Source organism: Haemorhous mexicanus, chromosome 9, assembly GCF_027477595.1.
Source record: "Haemorhous mexicanus isolate bHaeMex1 chromosome 9, bHaeMex1.pri, whole genome shotgun sequence".
Classification (NCBI taxonomy): Eukaryota; Metazoa; Chordata; class Aves; order Passeriformes; family Fringillidae; genus Haemorhous; species Haemorhous mexicanus.
This window is the reverse complement of record NC_082349.1, coordinates 24,305,094-24,315,833: the sequence shown is the minus strand read 5'-3', so window position 1 is coordinate 24,315,833 and position 10,740 is coordinate 24,305,094. Positions and strand designations below refer to the sequence as shown.

Sequence of the window (10,740 nt, the reverse complement as noted above, 5' to 3'; positions counted from 1 at the left end):
GCTGTGCTGAACTGATGCTGAACTCATTTCTGCATTGCTGTTGCCTGTCACTTCCAGCAAGGCAGTCACACCAGTCCTTCACTGGCAGCCTCAGTGCTGGGGCCACCCTGGAAAAGCATGGAATTTTTGCCTGGGAAGTTGGCTGAACCCAGAGGTATTGTAATAACCAAACCACCACCTTTTCAGTCTAGAGCTGAAACTGGACAGGCTCTCAGCAACCAGATCTAATGAGACTATTTCAACCTCTCTTCTCTATGACTTGGGCATTATTGTTTTATGCGTAAAATCCAGACCCTCAAAAGTTGGTTTTGACTGCTGCACCTGTTTTATTTAGAATGAGAAAACCAAGTCTCACTTGGGCCTGATGAGGTGAGTCTCATCCTTACTCTGTTATGAGCATTCCTCCACCACTTCTATTCCTGTAAATTTTTCCTCTCTGGAAGTTGGGATTAAGAAAATGAGGATGAAGATGCAGGAGTCCTGATTGCAAGTCCTTTTTCAAGTGCTGAGCAGTGTTTATGGTATGAAGTAGAAACCATTGCCAGCCTTGCTAGGGAAGTGCTAAATTCCTTCAGCCCTACTGTTTCTGTGTTCTGGGAACATCAGGGCTTAGGGACTGGAGTATTTTGGAACAAAGGCCCTTTCTGCCCCCTTCAAGAAACACAGACACCAAGTCTCACCCCTCCTATTATTTATTAATTTATGCCAGTGGTTGTATTGAGGGCCTGTAGCTCAACTATCACATTTCCATTTTCCATGCAGGTCACCCAAAGGTGTGACACTGTTCACCCAGAGCAGCACTGGAGCTGCTCTGACCAAAATTCAGCCACAGCTGCTGCTCATCCCATCAGTCATCCTGGCTCAAAGCTGCTGTGGCAGGAGTTCCATTTTCTCCCCAAGTGCTGCATGAAAAGGTAGTGTCAATAAACATTTCCAGCTGGAATGGAGCCTGTAAAACACTGTTGATCTGCAAAAGTTCACCCTATTCAGGCTATTAATGCCCAGCACTGGCAAATTCATCTTTCCTAATGCTTTGGTGGAGAGCACAGAGTGATGGCCTGGGGCCCCTGCAGAGGAATTTTAGCCAGAATTGTGCCAAAAAGCCTGTGTGATACCCACAGGTGTTTTTGGGAAGCAGTGGGGCCACCCCAGGATGTCTCAGATGCCCCACTGGCTGCCACTCCAGGACAGACCTGATGGCAGCAGTGCAGGGCAGAGAATGAGAAGCAATCCAGAAAACCAGATTGATCCTTAAAAAGCCCAGCCCAAACCCTGCCCCAGCGCTTTTCTGCCCTTTGCCTGGGGCTGCCATCAGTCAGGAACACAGGGCTGGGAAGGACCTGGTGGGTTTTGGGCACAGGGGACACTCGGGGGTTCAGGAAGGGACATGGAGCAGCAACGTGGGTGAAAAAGCAGAGGAGCTGGTGATGCTGAATTTGATGCATTTCAAGATTTCCCTATGGACCTCCTGGCAGGCAGGTTGATGGTTAGAGATGTGCTTGAGGCTCCCCTCTGCAGCAAAAGCCATTTCCTCATCATCCTCTGGCCCAGTGCTCCTCATGAGTGAAGAAAATGAGCAAAAAAAGGCTTAGAAAGGCCTAAAAAAGGGGAAAAAGCTGGGGAAAAGATGCTCAGGTGAGGACAGAAAAGGCATCTCCGCCCTGTGCTGGCTCTCCGGTGCTTTTATGTAATGGAGCACGTGGCTCCCCACGTTCCCTGGGGGGCTGGACATGGGTTCTCTGGCTGCCAGGCTGGAGCATCTCCCTCAAATGATGTCAATCTTCACTGCACTGGCATTACAGCATCATAAAAAATTACAGAGCTGCTATTTTGGGTAGCATCTCTCTCCGAGTCAGTGAATAAATGCAGCTCCATATGACTCACTCCAGGGGATTATTAATAGACACAAAAGCAGAATGCCAAAACCCCAGGAATATGCTCTGTTCCCACATGGAGCTTTCTAGCTTCTTGCAGCAACTGCTCTTGAGAACTTTTTGTCTCAAAATTTAATTCAATACACAGATATATTAAAAGAATTAAATGTATAAATTTTCCGTTCAACTCGCACCTCGAAGGCTTTAGCAGGGGCTGTTCTGCAGAGATGAAGGATGGTTGCTCCAGGGTGTCAGGCTCCATCTGGGGTGGCAGAGCAGCAGGGTGGAGAAAGGGAGTCATTTCAAGGGGGAAGAATCACAGGCTTCTCCTTTTGCTGCCATGGGTGTCCCTGGTGTTGGAGTTGGCTTCTGTGAAGGAGGTCCCACAGTCCCACACGATGATGATGAAGATGATGATCCTGAGGATGATGATGGTGACTCTCCCATCTTCAAACTCGGAGTGAGCATTTCCCTGGATGTCATGGGTAGATGTGTGCAGCTAAATTGAAAGAAAATAATATCATTTTTTTATAAAGCAAATACATGAACATCTTTGAGTTCTATCAACTTTCCCATCTTGAAGTACCCTGAGCTGGGGCTTCTTTCCCTTTGCCACAACAGCACAGTAACAAGAATAGGAATTTCACTCAGGGCTTACCCAACTTCTTGGATGTCTCATCCCCCCAACAACAAGCAAATAGGGTGCCCTTACAAAGCCATCCCTACATTTCTTGTCTCCTCTTCCCCGAACTCCTACAGAATTAAACTAAACAGAGGGAGATTTCAGCCTGAAAAAGGAGAGTTGCCCAGCAGCACCAGGACCCAAAGCAGGGTCTTGCAATGTTCAGTTTTTCCAAAAGCATCTTCCATAAAGCCACATTGGCAGAAGTGCCACAAATCTGTGCTTTCTCAGTGGACACCCTAAAAATTGCCTGTACCACAGTGTGGCTGAGATCAAAGCTTTTGATTTTCCAGAGTGCAAGTGCCATTACTTCCCCCCTGGGCTGGGGCTGCCCCAGACAGGTAAAAGATTCTTTAGCACAGGGGTGTTGCTCAGACTCTCCAACACACCACAAAGGACTTGAGTCAGGGCACTGGTTCTATAATCATGGAATTCCAGAATGATTTGGACTGGAAGGGACCTTAAAAATCATCTTGTTTCATGGGCAACCTGGAACAAGGTTCCCTCCTGCCATGGGGACCTTCCACTAGCCCAGGGTGCTCCAAGCCCTGTCCAGCCTGGCCTGGGACACTTGCAGGGATCCAGGGGCAGCCACAGCTTCTCTGGGCACCCTGTGCCAGTGTCCCACCACCACAGTGGAACTGGACACCACCCTTTTTGTGCAAAGCCCATCTGACATCTGCTCCCTGACAGACACACACCTCACCCAGCCTCTCCCATCGTGAAGGTCTGGTGTGTCAGCCAGGCTGATCTGGAGTTGAGTCATTGCTGACTCCAAATGGAAGTGACAGGAAATTACTGCTTTACAGACCTGGTAAAACCAAAATAGCTGGGAACAGAATATTTCTCTCCAGGCCCATTCTCATGCGATGACAGCGACGTCTTCGGAGTTCAAACACGACTCTCTGGGGCTTCATGGGTCCCTTTGCTCCTGTCTCATCATCCAGACTTAAATCCTGCTGTACTCTGGGGCCAGTCATCAGCCTGGATGTCCTTACACCAGGAAAGAGGCACACTGCAAAAAACCCTGGGATTGCTGAAGCCCTGCTGCTCCTGCTGTTTACAGGGCATGGAGAGGTGCACTGAGCCAGCCTGGAGCTGGTGGCCCATCCGTGGTCACAAAGGGCTTGTGGCAGGGGAGGACACAGAGGTGGCTCTGCTGGATCCTGGCAGGGAGGCCTAATTCAAAAGAACCAACCTCTGACTGAACGCAAGGGAAGAAGTCAATGTTAATTGGAGGGTGGAAGGGGCTGGCAGGGGGCACAGGTGAAGTGGAACTGCCAGAAATTAAACAAGAGATACAACAGGGCCCAAGGCTGGGCCTGGGGTGGGCAGCAGCTCCTCAGTTTCCCCTCCCAGTGCTTGGGGCAGGCTCCAAGGAGGAAAACCAGCACCACTCAAAGGGCTCTGGACAAAGGAGAAAGCTTCTTTGGCTTTCTTCAAGGGAAGAAGGTTGATTGCAAAATCCCTCCAGCACCATTTTCTCCAAGATCCCAGAAAATGATGTGGAGCTTAGGAAATACTGCATAAGCCTCCTGAAGAGAGGCTTGGGCCTCAAATCACTTCCCTGGCATTTTGAGAGGAACCATGAAATCCCATTTACAGCCAAGCACAGCATACCAGATAGAAGCAAGTTCTCCTTCTCTTCCCAGCCTCCTCTTCTCCTCACTGCTGAATGTATTTGAGCAGAGCAAAGCAATGGGGAGGTAGAGCTCCAAGGAGAGATGCATTTTCAGCCAGAGCAATCTGCTTGTATTATTACCGACCTTCAGCTGCCAAATATATTTAGACTTCTAACAAAATCTGCCAGGGTTTTGCAAAGGTGGAAGAATCCCAGCATCCCTGGAGATTTTGCAAAGGTGGAAGAATTCCAAACCTCCTGCCCACCCCAGTGCCTCCCAGCCAGCAGCACCACAGCCTACCCAGGCCTTCCCAAATATTGCCATCTACAGATCCAGAAGGGAGGCTTTAACTCATCCAGAAGTCTAAAGCACCTGCTGCTGGGTGGAATACGAGCACAGGAAAGATGGGAATTGCTTCTCCTCTCTCACAAAACGTCCAGCAAAGCACAGGTCTCCAGTGCCAGCAGCAGCAGCAAGGAAAATGTTAAATAAAAGAATTATTAAAACTAAGAGGTGGCTAAAAGAAAGACCAGGGCGTGTCTAACACAGTGTTTGTGTGGGACATTTACACCCAAGATGTTCAGCACCCGGACAAGGAAATGTTCCAAAACAACAGACCCAACCCCATCACTCCTGCACTACTGTGAAAGCTTTCCAAAGTGCTTTGCAGAGAAGGGTTTGTGGGACCAAGCCCCAGGACTCTTTATTAATTAAAGTGTTTTAAATAATTGAAATGCACAGCCTCTCGACTTTCCCAAGTGTAGTCACCTGCTCAAGAGCTGGCATAAATTATGGAAAAAAAATCATATCCAGGAGGAGAGAGACATCACCTTGAAGAATTCATCCCAAAACCCAACAGCTCCGTAGCACTGAGAGATGCCACAGCCCCAGGAACAGCCATGGGATGGGAGGGAGGCAGAGAAACTTTGTCTCCAAGGGGTCAGGATACTCGGGAGGAGCTGCCTGGCCAATGCAGCTGCTCAAATGAGCAAGGATTTAGGGAAATCAGAGCTGGTGGTGGTTTTTGTCCATTAATAGGATACACCTGAATGTGCCATAGAGGACCCTGACACTCAGCGTTTATAGGGGAAGTGCTAAAGCTCTTGGGTTGTCTGAATCCTGGAATGCAGCAACCACTGGACTCAGACTGAGGTGGCCAGGGGCCTGGGGAGCCTGCAGAGCTCAGAAAGAGCTTCTACCTTTAGGAACAGGTTGATTTTCAGCCTCACAGCTGCTGCTGCTGGATGGGCTCACACCCAGCCCTTCAGGGACAACTGCCAGGTCTGTCCCCACTGCTCATCCCCAAAAGCCAAAGGTAAATCCAGTGCAGGGATGGCAGCAGAGGGAGCTGGGGGTTTCTGGAGATATTCCAGGTACAGACCAGTACTGGTGGGGAATGAAATCTGATGTGGACTGTCCAGCCCCACTCAGAGCCAACATTCAGGGAAACCTCTTTAGTCAAGAAACTCAGCAGTAACTTGGAGATTTGCAGAGGTCACAGGTGATCTTTCAGGGACTTAGATCCTTTAGAGGGATCTGTTTTTCAGGAAGCCCAGTGAAAAATGCCCAATATTTGGGCTGAGTGCCCCACTCAAGTGTCAGCCACATCCTAGGAGATGCTGTTAATGCACCCTCAGTCTGGTCCACACCCACCCCACAAATGAACTCAACACAATGAGAGCAAACTACACTGACAAAGCTTCTCCACTGGCTGCAGTGCAAACCCTGCCCCCATATGGCATCAAAGCTGGAAGAAATATCAGCACAGGTAACAATCTTCTTTGAAATAATAAATACAAAAGCTGTATTTTTTTCCTTTTTTCTTTTTTTTTTTTAACTCATGACAGCATTTGTTAAAAATATTACATCTGCTTTTGAGAAGGTAATATCCTCTCCATTTAATATGGAAAAATAAACTCTACAGGACACACAACACATCCCTCCAGTTGGCACAGAGCTGCTTTAAGAGATCAGATCCACGGGACACATCAAGGCAGAGGAGAGGCTTGATCTTCCTTGTCCCCAGACTCTTAAAACATCGTGTTGTAGGAATGGTAAAAGACAAGAATACATAAAAACAGTAAAATGTTTATTTTCTTAGAAAAAAAGAGATTCAAAATGATTGTGATCACACTCCCATTCGTGCTCAGCAAAGCCAATACTGCAAGCTTAGTCCTTGATTAAGATACCTTTTAAATGAAACTTTTTTTTTTCCTCTTAAAATACAAGTTCCTGCTCCTGTATCACTTCCAGTATTTCAGTGATAACATGCTTTTAATGGATAATAGTTTCTCAGCTTCTTCTCAGCTGAGAAACAAGGCCTGCCATGGCAAAAACATCCCATCTCCAAAGCTTGGAATCACCAGCACTAACAAGCACTCTGGCCCCAACACGGACGGACACACAGCTCAGGGGTGTTTCTTAGATGCTTGGATGTTCACTTATGGAAGCTTGGTATAACACTACCTCATCTGATAGAAAACAGGCCAGAGCCTCAATAAAATCAACAACGTCTTTTGGATTAACTTTTAAGGATTTGCTGCGTATCTGGACACAGAAAAAAGTGAGAAGTTGCAACAAGTTTTAACTAGCAGCAACAAAAACAGTTCCTTACGAGTTCTTAGCAATATTCCTCATGTGTTCATTAGGAAACACTGTAACTGAATGGAGCATATAATGTGGAAATGGTCTTCTTCTGTTATGGCGTGCTGTTCACTCGAGCAGACGTCCCAAAGGTTGTATCCAGAAGGCTGGGTTGGATCTATTTACACTGGAGGTGCTCCTGGGCGAGGGCAGAGCTGGCACTATGTGACATCCTCCTCCTCTGAACAGTAGTCACGACCCTGCAGGGACAAAGGCCAGGCAGTTGGTACTTAGAGAAGCACACGGGAATAAATCCAGGCAACACTTACTGAGAGCAGTTCTCTGAACCTGGGGGGTTTAAATTCAGAGCTGGGTAGAAACCTCAGACACAGGGAATTTGCAGGAAACCAGGATAGGAGACACTTCCCTTTCTGTCACTAATAATCTCATAAACATCATCTCCCAGATAGTGAATTCCAGGGTGGGCTCCAACAAACTGATTTACAAACCAGCTTTATGTAAAGATCCACCTTGATGGACACAGCCCCGAGATTTGTTGTGAAAGGATAATCTCCGAGGCAAAAGCAACAAAGCATATAATCCTATGAGCAGCACGAGGCAGCTGCTGTGAACAAGAATCCCTCATCTGATAACCCCAGCAGAAGTTCAACCCCAGAGCAAAAAATGCCATTCGTATTGAAATTAAGCTTGTACTACAGGGGATTCAGCCTAAGCTTCACAAAACATGGATTTCTTATCAGGCCAGTCATGTAATGCCTTCTATCCCATCCCAAACACAGGTGTGGAGCAGCATCTCTCTGGGCATCTATTCCCCTTGGAGAAGGCACATCCCATCCCTCCCTACCCAGCTCCTGCAGAGCAGCAGGAAAGGACCTGCTGGGAGCCACTGGCCTCGCTGCCCTGCACAAAACCAGCTGGAGCTGAGCTGCTCAGCACAAGCCACCCAGGGCATCTTGCATCAAAGTGCCTCAAATGCAGGACCCAAAATCTCCACCTCTGGACTGTTTCCCATTGTTCCTGAGTGCTGGGTGCATCACCTGAGCACCTGGAGAAGGAGAGTCAGATAGACAAAAAAAAACTGGGGAGGTGTTTTGTAGGAGTGATAGTTGATTTGGGACACACAGCTGGGCTGCACAGCTGGAACAAAGGCTCCAAAATGTCTCAGCAGTCCCAGTGTCAATGGTAGGACTGCAGAGCTGGCTTTGCTGGAGCCCAGACCCAGGAATGTGCAGGGCTCTGACAACTCCCAGTGGCCCAGCACTGAGAGCAGAAGGGTTTTCTAAGTACGTTAAAATAACCCCCAAGAGACTCATCAGCCCAAATTCCAACTCAGCTATCACTGACCTTGAAAGAAAGGGAAAAAATTACATTTTTTGAACTAAAAGCTGTAACTCAAAAAGAAGGAACACTGAAATTCTTTGCAGTGAAACTCAAATCTGTTGGTTTTCTCCAGGCCAGGGACCACATTTGGACAAATCCAGGAGACTGAGCTGGTGGGGATGAAGGCTTTATCCAAAATGCTTCAGAGCTGTGAAAGGCAGCAGCGACTGAGGGCTGAGCTCAGAGTATCTCCAGGACATCCCTTTACTCAAGAGGAGCCCCATGGCCCAGCACTCCCCACTGGAGGCCATCACTGCTATTAATTGCCCTGAGCAGACCCAAATCTGACAGAAGAAAAGCCATCCTGCATTTTCCCCTCCTACCCCTCCTGCTGTTCTCCTGCTTCTGGGTGTGCTCCTGGCTGCCAAGTGCATCATTCTCAAATGGACACCAAGAACTGCTCCAAACCAACGTGCTGAGCCAGTCCTAGCCATGGCACAGACACACCAGCTCCCACCAAGGCCTGAAGGCCACCAGGAGCTGGGCTGGTCCTTCCAGATACGTCACTTCCATCTGCACTCTGCTGGGGCTGGGGACACATCACACACACCTTCTGGTGGCCTGGCCAGCTCAGGTGAGTCCCACTGGTGCCCAACAGAGCTTTGGTATAAATGTTACTCCCCAAATGTATTTTTGTCATAACAACAAGGTCAGCATTGCTCAGGAAGATCAGAGAAGGAATGAAGTACCCTGTTGTTACAGCCCTCCCCACTGCACCAGAAATCCAAGACAAGGCTTGTGCCCTTGGTGCTCCTTGGGAGGGACTGCCACTCCCTGCTGGCAGAGCCAGCCACAACCCAGTGAAATACTTTAAAATGTCTATTTTTGGCCTGTGGGTTGTTTCAGAGGATGTCTGCCAGATGCTGGATCCCTTGATCAGTGAGAGACTGCAGTGCTTGAGATGGGCCTGGGAACACCTGATGGGAAATGGTCAGCTCAGAGCTGGCAGAAACCACACTGCTCCAGTGGAAGTGTCCCTGCTCACTGCAGGACTTGGACCAGGTGGCCCTTAAAGGTTTCTTCCAACCCAAAGCACTCTCTGATTCTATGGTTCCATGACTGGCAGTCAAATTCTGTCTGGGGGAGCAGGCTCCTGCATCCAGAGGGGCCAGAGGCACAGAGCAGGTGGCTACTGACAGGAAGGTATGGGGCACCCATGGACTAAGTAAGTTGTGGGGTCAATCTGCATGGGCCATTCACCTTAAAGTTGGACTCAATGATTATTGTGGGTCCCTTCCAATTCCGTGATTTCTGAGAAGTTTTAATGATTGAAAGTGTAAATGAACTATTTTGAGGAAGATGAGAACTGTGGTATGTGCCTCCAAGTCCAGCTAATCCCTGAGGAATCCCATCTCCCACCTCTGCAGTTTCAAAATACAACTGGCAGCTTCTGTAGATGTCCACAGAACACCAGAAACATTTCTAAATGAGTGAGTGAATTGAAGGTAAATTAAAAAGCAGTCTGATCTTCCTTTCCTGCTGCCTGCATGCAAACCAGAAGGGCTCATATCCCTCTCTCCCCTTGCTGCACCTCCAAAGTGCCCCCCTCCTGATGCCTCTCCAGGGGATGCTCATGGTATCCTTTTAGGGAATAAAAAAGAGAAAGAAAAATTCGCAGGAAAAAGGCCCTTTCCCCATTGTGCGGGTGGCAGGCCAATAAACAACCAGGCTCAATGGCCCCTTGTGCCTGAGGACTGGGCCAGGCAGGGGAGGGACAGGAGGACAAGGATGGAGGGGATGCAGGGGAGGGAGAGGTGGGAGGGGAGGAAGAGGAGGCAGGAGAGGCAGAGGAGGGAGAGGAGGCAGAGATGGAGAGGGCCAGCATCTCCTGTGGGCTGAGGACACAGTGGCCCCTTTGAGGAGAACCCTTTTCACCAGGCTGGTTTTGTTCACAGAGCTCCAGAAAGGCTGGGAAGAAAATGCTGGGAGGCGGCACTAAATCACTGCACAGCACGCTAATTTTTGTCCCTTTCTCATTTTGTTAGGGAAAAATCAATGGAGTTATTAAGAGCAATCCACTTTGCTAATGAGTTTCAGCCTAATCACCGTGCCCTGGGTCCGTGGGGCTGGCAGCCCGCTCCCAAGGGCACTCCCTTCCCTCCATCCCACACAGGGAGCTGCTTTGTGCCCACTCCCTGCTGCCATGGCCGGCATCACTAACCAGGGATGCAGGCAGCTGCTGCCAGCTGTCCTTCCCACGGCATGGGAATCCTCCCACCAGCTCCAGGTGAGCGGGCTGGTGCAGAAATCCCTGCACACCCACCCCAACACAAGTGCTGGTGCTCAAGACCAAGCTGACCCAGGAGAGAACCCAGGTCATTCACTGACTTGCCTGAACACCAACACAAATGCCCTGATACCAAGACATGTTTCTATCTTCTTAATCAGAGCTGATAGCTCAAAACCAGATCTATCCCACCACAGGAGTGCAGTGATTGTCCCAGTCCCAGCTGCAGCCAGTGGAGCCCATTTCTCCTCTGCTGGGCACAGCAGATCTCAGATTTATCCAGCAGCAGCAGAGTTCCCTTTAGGAGGACTGTTCAGTCGCTCTCTGCCTCCTTCTCTGGTCTCCAAAGCC

The 10,740-nt window shown here is 49.0% G+C and overlaps 1 protein-coding gene across 1 annotated transcript in view; it reads right to left on the bottom strand.

The window, feature by feature from the left end:
• Positions 1 to 6,246: 6,246 nt before the first annotated feature.
• The window catches only part of C9H1orf21 (chromosome 9 C1orf21 homolog), a 103,849-nt gene continuing 99,355 nt past the window's right edge, over positions 6,247 to 10,740 (bottom strand). The window contains exon 6 of the mRNA XM_059854541.1: positions 6,247 to 7,021. Within this exon, the coding sequence (XP_059710524.1) occupies positions 6,983 to 7,021 (39 nt within the window). The 3' untranslated portion in view covers positions 6,247 to 6,982. The remainder of the gene's footprint in view (positions 7,022 to 10,740) is intronic.